At 46.4% G+C, this 13,123-nt stretch overlaps 1 protein-coding gene across 1 annotated transcript; it reads left to right on the forward strand.

Moving 5' to 3' along the window:
• Window positions 1-2,567: 2,567 nt before the first annotated feature.
• Window positions 2,568-7,875, forward strand: LOC134291279 (uncharacterized). The gene is made up of 2 exons (XM_062858804.1): window positions 2,568-6,841; window positions 7,020-7,875. Exons 1-2 carry the CDS (start codon window positions 2,568-2,570, stop codon window positions 7,873-7,875), a joined length of 5,130 nt encoding a protein of 1,709 aa, XP_062714788.1.
• Window positions 7,876-13,123: the final 5,248 nt, after the last annotated feature.

The following is a 13,123-nucleotide window of genomic DNA, read 5'->3' on the forward strand; positions in this document are numbered from 1 at the left end:
AATACCTTGGTGTCGTCCGTAGCCCCAAACCAAAGCTAATCAATCAAAATATTCGCGATGCGCTGCTAGCGCAATGCAAGACGCCAGTGAAGTATCCACTCAACAGCAACTGAATCAACTGAAAGCAGATATAGACGTAACGGTGTTCTTGGTAACAACCAACCAACCGTTCAGTCTGGTAGAGGAAAGTGAATTGAAGAAACGTTGCACTGTGTATCGAAGCAATCCGAACTAAAGAAATTCACCGTCGATTGCAATTCCTTCCGCGGTCTCATACCTACATCAGAAGCAATTACCAAGCTGTGCGACGAAATTATTAAATCCATACCAGATATCAATCCAGAAGCAAGCAAGTATACCACAACCGATTCTGGGGCATATCGAATGAAATTACGGAGCACCTCAAGTACATTGACCACATTTTCAATACGTGTGTAACAAAAGCTTTGGAACAGAACTCTCTGAAAGATTCCATTGCACAATGCAAGAGTCTAGCCAGTATGACCGACCCACCGTTCTTCTCTAACTTAACAAAAAATACAGAAAGCATGTGACGAAAATGATCCTTAAGGTAAGTTTATGATGAATACTGTTTTGTATCGTTTCCCTAATAGTTTATTTGTTTTAGTTACGTACAGAAAAATCTATCGCTCTTTGGTATAAAAGTTACCGAAGATGAGACGGATTTGGCTAAGGCAATTCCTGATGAATCCGGGTTTCGGAAGCTCAAACAAATCATGAAACCTTTAGACGAAATTCGAAGAGCGTCCGAAATGCTGTCTTCTGAAAATACGCCCACAATCCATCTCGTGCTATTTTACATGGTGAACCTCAATAACTTACAAAACAAATTCGGAAGTTTGGGAAAAGAATCGTCGGATCTATGCCGATCGTTTACGGAGCATCTGGCAGCACGTATACCGAATAAAGAAAAAAATCGAGTATATCGTAAGTAGGTATCTTCATATTTTACCTTAAAATTGAATGTAGCTAAGGTGTCTGTTTCAAAAAAAAGTTGGTTTCATTACTAATGCAACAAACTGCTCACAAGCATAGGAAATTATTCACCTTAGATTTTGAATTACAATATTTGACTGACTAACTTTGAAATTTATTTGATGCCAATTCATTTTGGAAAATTTATTGTGAAAAGAAGAACCTCAGTAGAAGGATTTTAATTTATTTCATGGAGTTTTTTTTAAATGAATTAACTGTATTACTGCCGTTTTACGAATGAACCACGAGCTGCATCAGATGCTGAGAGAACCAACCATCGTTCACACCGTGAAAGTCGGGAGGCTACAGTGGGTGGGTCACGTTGTCAGGATGTCGGATAGCAACCCGATGAAAATGTTTCTCGAGAGCAATCCAAAATACGGTACAATAAGACGTGGTGCGCAGTGTGCTAGATGGGTCGATCAAGTGAAGGACGATTTGCGGACCTTACACAGAGTGTGGAACTGAAAACGCACAGCCATGGAACGAGTTGAATGGAGACGACTCCTACGTACAGCAGAGGACACCGTAACTGCTGATGACGTCCATACGCCTATGCAGTGGACGTCCGAACGTTCCAAACTAGCTCACCGCGGCGTTAGTTCTTAGGGTCGGCACCACCTGCTTAGATAGTGGTTCTTGGACGCTGGTGTCGCGAACAATTAGATCACGTGTCTGGGCACGGAACTCTTTAAACTTGGCGGCCTTCAAGCGCCTGCTAGGGGTCTGCTGCGGATAACTGTTCACGTGGTATATTTTCTTAGTCCCAGGTGTGCTACCATAGGGACTTCCTACGGCGGCCTACGACCCACGGGATAGGACCCACTAGAGACCGTCGCAGCACCGCATAGACAGGATCGCACTCACTTCGCACAGAACACCGCGTACCGTTTCATTTATTTAGTTAACATCAAATTCATGATAATACTGAATCAACAATTTGCCGCCATAATACTCGATTTGCAGCTGCAGCTCTCCAACGTCGGTCACGCCCAACACTCGCCAGATCACGCTCCACCTGATCCGCCCATCGTGCTCTCTGCGCTCCACGCCTTTTTGTACCAACCGGATGGTTAGCAAACACCAACTTTGCAGGGTTGTTGTCCGGCATTTTTGCAACATGCCCTGCCCACCGTATCCTTCCGGCTTTGGCCACCTTCTGGATGCTGGGTTCGCCGTAAAGTGCAGCGAGCTCGTGGTTCATCCTTCTCCGCCACACACCGTTCTCCTGCACGCCGCCGAAGATCGTCCTTAGCACCCGTCGCTCGAAAACTCCGAGTGCTTGCAGGTCCTCCTCGAGCATCGTCCATGTCTCGTGTCCGTTGAGAACCACCGGTCTTATTAGCGTCTTGTACATGGTACATTTGGTGCGGGGGTGAATCTTTTTTGACCGCAGTTTCTTCTGGAGCCCATAGTAGGCACCTCCGCAATCCGCCGGTAGAAAGTTTCCGACCGTCCGAATAGTGTTCTCGGGTTACCGGTTACTCGGTTCTCCGTTTAAGTTCCGCCTCCACCTCTCGGCTTTGGTTTTCGGACATTTATACATAGTTTTGGTCCTTCGGAACCGAATCATGGATCCAGACGACCTGGAAAGATTACGCGCAAAGCGAGAGGTTATGTTCGGGAAAGTGAAGTGGGAGTTGTCCGTCGCGAAAGCACTCCACACCCGGAATCCGTCGTGCGGTGAAGTGCATGAACGTCGGGAAAAGCTCACGGAGCTCGCGGCAAATTTCGAAGCCGTGCAAACAGTGATCGAGGAGAACACAAGCAACCTGATGGATGTTACGTCGGTTTTCAACTACCGCACCCAATTCGAAGAGATTTATTTCAACGTGAAAGACCTGTATACGGAGTACCTGGACGCAAATCAGGACCACGTTTCTTGGCACAGTGCGGGCAGCGAGACGTCCAACGATTTGCGGGATGCGATAAAGGCGCTTTTGGAAACGCAGCAGGCAATGCTCGATCGCCGGCATGCACCACCGCAGCAGCCAGCAGCGGGTGGTCAGGCGCCGAATCATGAACCCCAAGTCAAACTACCGCAGCTCAATATTCCCGTCTTCCGAGGTGAACGCAAAGCCTGGAACTCGTTCAAGGATTTGTTTGTCAGCACGATCCACAACAGGGAGGATCTGAAGCCTTCCGTTAAAATGCAGTATCTGCTCTCCTACTTGGATGGAGAAGCGAAGCGGATGGTGAACTCGTTCCCCATCACCGATGCCAACTACGACGAGGCGTGGGCAACACTCGTGACGCACTATTATAAAAAGAAATACACAGTGTTTACCCTCGTGCGGGAGTTTGTGGATCAGCCATCGGTCACTAATGCGGCTGGATTGAAGAAACTGGTGGCTACTTCTGATGACGTCATCCGACAGTTGAAGGCTCTCGGCAACGAGTACGAGACACGGGATCCTTGGCTCATCCATATGCTGCTCGAGAAAGTGGACCGGGAGACCCGCGCGCTATGGGCGCAGAAGATAATCGACGAGGAAAACCCGATGTTCGCAGATTTCATCGATTTTCTGCAGAAACGCTGTGACGCTCTGGAGACTTGTTCGGCGTTTTCGCGGAAGCAGGGAGAAACTGCGAAGAAGGAGTTCCCGAAGAACAACCCAAGCGAGAAGAAGATTCAAGCATTCCACGCCAGTGCGACACAGGCGTCGTGTGCGAAGTGTGGAAAGGATCATCCAACGTACCACTGCGAACAATTCAAGGCCATGGATGTGTCGGCGCGTAGGGAACTGGCACTCACGTCGAAGTTGTGCTTCAATTGCCTGCGTCCGTCACACACGGCGAAGAAGTGTCAATCGAAGTCGGTGTGCCGCACTCCGCAGTGCAACCAGCGGCACCACACAATGCTATGCCAGCAGAAAATCAAACAACCGGATAGAAAGCAGGAGGTTCAACAACTTCCGGAATCGGGATCGGATGTTCCATCGATCTCTACCAACGTTGCGCAGGCGGTTGCCGAAAAGCAAGGACCGTCCGCATTCGCTTTGCTACCTACGGTGGTGGCAAACATTCGAGGAGGTGATGGGAAGCTACACGAGGTGAGGATTTTGATCGACTGTGGTTCCCAAGCATCTCTCATCACGTCAACCTGTGCCAAGCGCCTTGGGTTGAGGCGCAGCAATGCTTCTTTGGAAGTCACCGGTGTCAGCGGCGAGGTCGTCGGCACCACTGCCGGCATCGTCCCGCTGGTGATTTCGTCGCGTTTCAACGAGGAAACCAAGCTCACTACATCCGCTTACGTGCTGGGAAAGCTCACGGCATCCCTGCCGTGCCAGCGTTTCGACGTAGCAAACATGCCGTACTTGGAGCATCTACAACTCGCGGACCCCCACTTCAACCAACCAGGTTCGGTGGATGTCATACTGGGATCGGATGTCTTCCTGTCCGTATTGGAGGCCGGGCAGGTCAAGGATCCAAATGGAGTTCCTGTAGCACAGCGTTCCATCTTTGGGTGGATTGTTGCAGGAAGAATCTCAAAGCAATGGTGTACGCACGCGCATCACTCGGTGGTCAATCTTCGCCAGGAATTCGACATCGATCACACCCTGCGATTGTTCTGGGAAGACCAGGAGTTGCGTCAAGCAAAGCTTTGGACACAGGAAGAACAGAGGGTCGTTGATCACTTCAACTCGACTCTTACTCGTACGGAAGATGGTCGCTTTATTGTCCGACTGCCAATGGACGATTCAAAGCAGCAGCTGGGAGAGTCGCTGACCGCAGCAGTCAGGCGGCTACGAGCTATGGAACGCCGGTTTGAAAACGACACGAACTTCAAGGAGAGATACGTTGCCTTCATGCAGGACTATCAGGATTTAGGCCACATGGAACCGATTCCGGAGGCAGAGATCCAAGTTGATTGTACGAAGTCCTACTATTTGCCGCACCACGGGGTCGTAAAGGAAGGCAGCAGCACCACCAAGCTTAGGGTGGTGTTTGACGCTTCGTGTGTCACCACTTCTGGAGCGTCACTCAACGATCTGCTACTCGATGCACCGAATATCAACACCGACATCTTCGACATCATGATGGAGTTCAGATTCCACGAAGTAGTGTTCACCGCAGACGCGGTAAAGATGTACCGACAAATATTGGTGCATCCTGACGATCGAGATTTTCTGCGGGTAGTATGGAGAAGCTCACCGGACAAGCCAATACAGCACTTCCGGCTTCGCACGGTGACATACGGGCTGAAGAACTCTGGATTTCTGGCCATGGCAGCACTCAAGAAGGCAGCGGACGAGTATGAAGGAAAGTATCCTGAAGCCGCAGAGCACATCAAGAAAAGCACCTACGTTGATGACCTCACATCCGGAGCTAAATCAGTCGCGGAAGCTATTCGTCTTGTCAAGGAAATCAACGAGATCGTGGAGAGTGCAGGTTTTACATTACGTAAATGGAGCTCGAATTCAGCGGCGGTTCTAGAATCGCTACCTGAAACCAGCACAACGCCAATACAAATACAGTTTCCGGATGAACGGGATATGGTGAAGGCTCTAGGAATTCATTGGGTTCCGGACAAGGACGTCTTCACGATCAAGGTAAGCCTGCAGACAGATGGGCCCAACACGAAGCACCAACTACTTTCAGACTCTGCCAGACTGTTCGATCCGTTCGGATGGTTTGCGCCGGTTATTGTTCGTGCCAAAATCCTTTTTCAACATTGTTGGCTGTACGACCTGAATTGGCACGATCCGCTTCCCCCCGTCGTCGAAGAAAAATGGGTCGAAATGAAGGAGAGCTTGTGCCAGCTGGAGAGGATCAACATTCCACGATGGGCACCCAACTACGAGGATCAAATCCAACTCCACGGTTTTTCTGATGCCTCCGAGGAAGCGTATGCGGCAGTTGTGTACCTCAGATCGGTGGATCGAAATGGGAAGGTCTTCGTTACGTTGCTGGCAGCGAAGACTAAGGTGGCACCCGTGCGGCAGGTGTCTCTTCCACGCCTCGAACTCAACGCTGCTGAACTACTAGCGAAGCTGATGAAGCAAGTTGCTGAATCTCTCAAGCGCTTCCAGGTAGAACAGTATGCTTGGACGGACTCGACTATAGTGCTTCAGTGGCTCTCAGGACATCCTCGAAAATGGAACACTTACGTGGCCAACAGAACTTCATCGATACTGGAGGTCTTGCCGCGTAAGCATTGGGCTCACGTTGCATCGAACGATAATCCTGCAGACTGCGCGTCTCGTGGGATATCTCCGGCAGAGCTCATCGATCATCATCTGTGGTGGTCAGGACCAACGTGGCTGGCGGAAGATTCTGCCACCTGGAATCGAACCAACCCGTCTGACGATTTGGATGAAACAACATTGGAGGTACGTAAACGATTCCAAACACTCAATGTCGCTATCATCAACTCAGGATCCACGTACGAAATCGAGAAGCACATACTGGCTAATCGATCCAGCATCGGCGCGGCATGCCGACAGCTGGCATGTGTCCAACGATTCATCTTCAACCTGAAGTCGAAGGCGTCGATTCAGTACGAGAGGCGCTCGGGTGCGATCCTTCCATCCGAGTTACACGCAGCCAGGATGCAGCTCATCAGACTGGCTCAGCACGAAGGCTATGAAGAAGAAGCAAAATCGTTGGCGAAGGGAAATGAAGTCCATCCGAAATCGAAGATCAGCAGCTTGTACCCTTTCTTGGATGGAACCGGGACGATTCGTGTCGGGGGACGTTTGCAGCAGTCGTCGTTTCCTTTTGAAGTGAAGCACCCGGCGATACTCCCGAACAACCACCGCGTGTCCAGATTACTGGTTGAGGAGCTACACTTGCAGAACTGTCATGCAGGTCCCACACTCCTGACGGCAGCGATCAATCAGAGGTACTGGATTCCAGGCTGCCAACATCTCATCAAACAAGTCATTCAGAATTGCGTCAAATGTTGCCGACAGAAAGCCAAGACAGCACAGCAGCTAATGGGCAGTCTTCCAGCGGCGCGCGTGACCGCATGTCGACCCTTCAGCCATGTCGGAGTTGACTATGCCGGTCCCATTCTGCAGCAATACCCGCGGAGAACGTTGCTCGAAGGGATACATCGTCGTATTTGTCTGCCTCTCGAGCAAGGCGGTTCACCTCGAGGTTGCAGGTGACCTCTCAACGGATACATTTTTGGGAGCTTTCAAGCGAATGATTTCTCGACGAGGTTACTGCAACGAGATCTGGTCGGATAATGGGACGAACCTGGTCGGTGCCGACCGGCAACTGACGGAGATCTACGAAGCAACGCAGACTCACAGCAAGAAAACTGAACCGTACTTCAGCAACCTTGGCATCCGCTGGAGGTTCATTCCGCCATCCAGTCCGCATCAGGGTGGCATCTGTGAAGCGGCCGTTAAGAGCGCAAAGGAGCTTTTGCGACCGGTCGTTGGCAACGAAAAGCTCACGTTCGAAAAGTTGTCGACTGTACTCTGCCAAATTGAAGCGTGTCTCAATTCGAGGCCACTGTATCCTACCTCCACATCGCCGGACAGCTTCGAGGCCCTCACGCCGGGGCATTTCTTGGTGGGTCAACCGCTGAACCTGCTACCGGAACCCGACATTGGACATCTGAAAGTAAACCAACTGGATAATTGGGAGAAGGTACAACGAATCACAAATGAGTTTTGGAACCGTTGGCGCAATGAGTATATTGCTACACTGCAGCCACGTGGTAAGTGGAGAAATCGTCGAGACAACATCAAGCCGGACCAGCTCGTTCTGGTGAAAAGTGACAACACCCTACTGTCCGCCTGGGAACTGGCCCGGGTTGTAGCTGTTCATCCAGACAAGCATGGTTTGGTGCGCACTGTCACGCTCCGCCGAGGAAGATCCGAATACCAGCGTCCAGTGCAGAAGCTATGTCCACTTCCTGATTGAGGCCTTGCCTCAAGGCGGGGAGGATGTTCGGGGATTTGCATCGAAATTCCTACCCCCAACGCACAGCATACCTGTCATCGCATATACTTTGACTGGCACCAACCGTTGCCAGCGCGAGAGGAAAAAGAAAAAGAAGAATTATAAGAGAAAACCACTTGTAACCGAACAACAGTGCAATAAACACGTGAAAACAAGTTTGTGCGTATTTTCACTCCGCAATCCGCCGGTAGAAAGTTTCCTACCGTCCGAATAGTGTTCTCGGGTTACCGGTTACTCGGTTCTCCGTTTAAGTTCCGCCTCCACCTCTCGGCTTTGGTTTTCGGACATTTATACAGAAGTCGATGAACAGGTGATGCGTTGGGACCTGGTATTCACGGCATTTCTGGAGGATTTGCCGTACGGTGAAGATCTGGTCCGTTGTCGACCGGCCGTCGATGAAACCGGCTTGGTAACTTCCAACGAACTCATTTACTTTAGGTGAAAGACGACGGAAGATGATCTGGGATAGCACTTTATCGGCAGCATTCAAAATGGTGATCGCTCGAAAGTTCTCACACATTAACTTGTCGCCTTTCTTATGGATGGGCCAGATTATCCCTTCCTTCCACTCCTCCGGTAGCTGTTCGGTTTCCCAGATCTTGACTACTAACTAGTGCAGACAGGTGGCCAACTTTTCCGGGCCCATCTTGATGAGTTCTGCTGCGATTCCGTCCTTACCAGCCGCTTTGTTGTTTTTGAGCTGGTGGATGGCATCCTTAACTTCCCTCAGCGTGGGAGCTGGTTCGTTCCCGTCCTCTGCTGCACCAACATAGTCATTTCCTCCGCTGCCTTGGTCCTCCGTGCCTACATTCTCATCGCCATTCAGGTGCTCGTCGAAGTGCTGCTTCCACCTTTCGATCACCTCACGTTTGTCCGTCAGGAGGCTCCCGTCCTTATCCCTACAGATTTCGGCTTGCGGCACGTAGCCTTTGCGGGATGCGTTGAGGTTCTGGTAGAACTTACGTGTTTCCTGTGAACGGCACAGCAGTTCCATTTCCTCGCACTCCGCTTCTTCCAGGTGGCGCTTTTTCTCCCGGAAGAGACGGGTCTACTGCTTCCGCTTCTGTCTGTATCGCTCCACATTCTGTCGGGTTCCATGCTGCAGCATTACCACCCGTGCTGCATCCTTCTCCTCCAGAACCGCTCTGCACTCCTCGTCGAACCAATCGTTTCGTCGACTCCGTTCTACGTACCCGATAGTGCTCTCGGCTGCGTTGTTGATGGCTGCTTTGACTGTGCTCCAGCAGTCCTCTAGAGGGGCCACATCGAGCACACCCTCGTCCGGCAACGCTGCCTCGAGATTCTGCGCGTATGCGCAGACCGCGTACCAATCAGGCACTGATTCCCCACGTTCGGCCACTGGATCGACGCAACTTCGTGGGCACTCGCGTGGTTCTCTTCGATTTACCAACGTGGGGACTTCGGGGTATTCCGGTTTGTCACGATCGTTTTCTCTTAGGTCGTCTCGTTCGTTTGGAAGATTCGACTCGACTCCTCAGCTTTTTCTGCATTTCCACCTTTTCGCCCCCGGACGTGGTGTTGCCACCGTGGAGTTCACCCGACAGGAGCGAACACATTCTAGTTTTCTATGTAAAGTCTCACAGTGGTCTGGTCCATTGTTACCAATTTCGGTACCTTCAACACTCAGGGCTTAGTCTGACAGATTACACGTTTTATTTTACACGATTTTTTTGCACGATTTTCTCTAAATTACTTACGTGATGTGCTTTTGGAAGGATTCTTCTCTCCTGGTTGCTATTTTTTTCAGCCGGGACTCGAATTTCTACCAAAGATCTCTCTTATTATCTTTGATACCCTGTCAAAATTTAAAGACGGTTCAAATAAAAAAGTTCTGAAAACTGTTTTCAATCGATTATTTAAGGCGAAACTGGAAGGATTTCCTCATTTTTTTGGTTTTTGATTTTTTATAAAATAACGAAGCAATATTTTCAAAATCGGTTTTCGTGCACATGTAGAGTATGGATGAAGGTATCTTCTGAATTTTTTTTCTGGTGGAAAATGCTTTTCGTTTTTTCAGAAACCATTTTTAAACAAAATAACACAAAAAATGGTTTCTGCAAAAATTGAAAACATTTTCCACCACAAAAAAAAAATCAGAAGATACCTTGATCCATACTCTACATGTGCACGAAAACCGATTTTGAAAATATTACTTCATTATTTTATAAAAAATTAAAAACCAAAAAGTGAGGAAATGGATCCAGTTTCGCCTTAAGCGGAACAAACAATCGCGTGTAACTAAACAAAATTTAGTGTAATTTTGACATGCACAGTGATGTATATCTTGTTCCGAAGAGCTGAGAAAAGTAGATACTTTTCATTGTGATTATTGAGTCAAGCAGACCCTATTCTGTTCATTTACGTTGGAAACACGCCAATTGAATATTTACTTCAAGATCAACAAACATGCAGATTGTGTCACTAAAACCTTTCAAATGCGGTGATATCCAAGATGAGATGATACACTTCACAGTCACATACAATATGCATCTCAATATCGTTGAATTAATAATTGTGAGAAATTTGAAAGCCTCATTGCTATGAGAAATGTTTAATGAAGCATCATTGAGCAGCTAATCTCTTAACACTTATCTAGAACACTTAAAATAGGTGGTGTCCAAAATATATTACAAGTTTTCTACTGCTTCTAGTGCTGAAAAATTCATTTCGTCATAGCTAAACAAAATCACCTACAGCGCATTTTAGAAGCTGAACCTGACAATATGGTATATGAAAAACTAGTGCGGCTAGTCCAGTTCTGCAAGAAAGTCACGGAAAAACCGCCATTTTTAGAATATTTAAGGTAAATCTCACGGACTACCTTCAAAAAATGCCAATGATATTCACAGTGAATATCATTTGGCATTTTTCAAAGGTAGTCCGTGACATTTACCTTAAATATTCAAAAAATGGCGGTTTTTCCGTGACTTTCTTGCAGAACTAGACTAGCCGCACAAGTTTTTCATATACCATATTCTCAGGTTCAGCTTCTAAAATGCGCTGTAGGTGATTGAAATTAGATATGACGAAATTAATTTTTCAGTACACACATATAAGTTATATGTTTTGGTCATATGGAGATGCTGTGTCATTGCATACTGTTAGGCGTATTCTGTGATTCTGGTGATATTTTGGCAAAAACTAAAAATTACCGAAACAACTGTTCAACGTAGACATTAGATTGTTTGCAACAAAATATTTTTAAATAGTAAATGCACATTTTGCACAGTATTCATGACTGAAGTTCGAGATAATGCTCCTGTCAAAATTATATTTACCAGAAGGTGTAAATAACATGTATTTGGTGGCTAAACTGCATTTCTCACAGGCGAACGCATAGGTGTCGTGTTTGTTCAACTTGAATTGCTTTCGTTAAGGTTTCAGTCACCAGAAACACAAAATACAGCCATATTATAAGCGTATTAGTAACTTTGTTTGTTATGGAAGTTTGGGGCCATTTTTCCAACATTGTCCTCAGACTGTCCAAAATACATAAACAACCCCAAGCTTTGAGAAAATTTTATGCGTTGCAAAGAAAACTCTTGCACAAAGTTGTGCGATAATTGCAAATGGATACACGCAGTTACGCTTAATTTTGTATTTTTTGCGCGACAACACGCAATGAATTCCCTGGGCTTTGATGTTTACCCACATGTTTACTTGCACTTGAGCATAGTACGAATGTTTTTTTGTTTTGTTGAGTTTTAATCGGATATATCCATTTAACTCATGTTCTTTTAGGTAACGTTTCGTTACAAGACAATTATTCACTATTCACCAAATTCCATTGATCTTTCCTGAAAAAGGGCACTTAATTTCCAGGATTACATCGGACTGTGTATCAATACTATCCGGGTTTTCGCCAATCCAAAGTAGGCTCGTCTACCGAACTGATGTTTGGCAATTGCTGAATTTGGAGCATCTGATGGTACTGCTCGCCGAATAACTTTTCTGTCAGCTACATCCTTCAAACTGAACCTCTTCCTCCGGCACACACGAGTGACATCGCGATGAAAAACAACAATCCCCCATTATTCTATCAATCAAAGATCCAGAAAATGTGTTGCAATTAGAAGCCTCAAAACAAAGCGATGCAGTAATTCTACCAATACGACAACTAAACCAATCTGTATTGTTACTCTGCCCTATTGTTTGATTGCGAATTTATTGAAGTATTGTGTCTGTCATTCTAAATTTATAGTACAGACAAAATGTTTCCGCATTATAATTAGGGGGTTTGGAATTTAATAGACAGTGTACGATTTGGTATCATTGTAAGGTAAAAAATATTTAAGAATTCCAAATGGTTTAGTACAACCTTTTGAAACTAGGATGCTGCGCGTATTTTACGTTAACATCTAGTTTCTTCACAGGATCCAGATCCAGGATATTTGTAATTTTGTATATTGTTAGATCTGTGTTATAACTGTATTCTTTTTCCGCACATCCTGAACTGTCGACGATTTTTCTTGAGAATTTTATTTTGTTGGCCAACAGTACACCTTTGTTTAGCTGTATTTGTCATTCATAAAAATCCAGACAACGGAGTCCGACACATGCTAGCAGCCACCTAAACAGTTTAAAAATACACATAAGTGGATATCTATCAGTTACGAGATTCATAAGAATAAAAAACCCAGATTAATCCACCTAGTGGTGATAAAGCCTTTCTTATCGAATATGTAACTCATGTTCTTTCTTCAACGTTAGCCGAAATGTTCGAAATCCTGGGAACACTTTATATAGAAAAGCAAAAATTTCAACAAAACCGCCATCGATTTGTGAAACTTATTGATGGCACATATTCCGATGTTATGTTCAACGACAAAACAGAGATAAACAATATCAGACCTCTCAGTTGATTGCTTGACCACCTTAACATTATTCACAACCACAGATCACTTTACGATCTTCGACAAAGTTTTCTTTAGCACTCTTTAAGCTATATTATATTATCCTTGGTAACACGGATTTTACCTCCTTGTGAGAAAAATGCAAAAAGGGGAATTTTCCATACAAAAATCGCAATGAGAAGAGCGAGAGCTCATCCAGCCGCACCCAAATTTTGCGCAGTAATTTTAGACGAGAGAGGAAATTGAAAAAAAAACTTAATTCGGTATTGATGCGATCAAATTATAATTTTCACATTAAATGTTGATCCATCCTACTATATATTAAGGCTCAAATG

Source organism: Aedes albopictus, chromosome 1, assembly GCF_035046485.1.
Source record: "Aedes albopictus strain Foshan chromosome 1, AalbF5, whole genome shotgun sequence".
Lineage (NCBI taxonomy): Eukaryota > Metazoa > Arthropoda > Insecta > Diptera > Culicidae > Aedes > Aedes albopictus.

What these genes read in the sequence shown, in the direction of transcription:
- LOC134291279 (XM_062858804.1), top strand. Translation starts at nt 2,568, where the DNA reads ATGGATCCAGACGACCTGGAAAGATTACGCGCAAAGCGAGAGGTTATG. An exon ending in ACGGCAGCGATCAATCAGAG is followed by an intron (nt 6,842 to 7,019) that starts GTACTGGATTCC and finishes CCCATTCTGCAG; the next exon opens with CAATACCCGCGGAGAACGTT.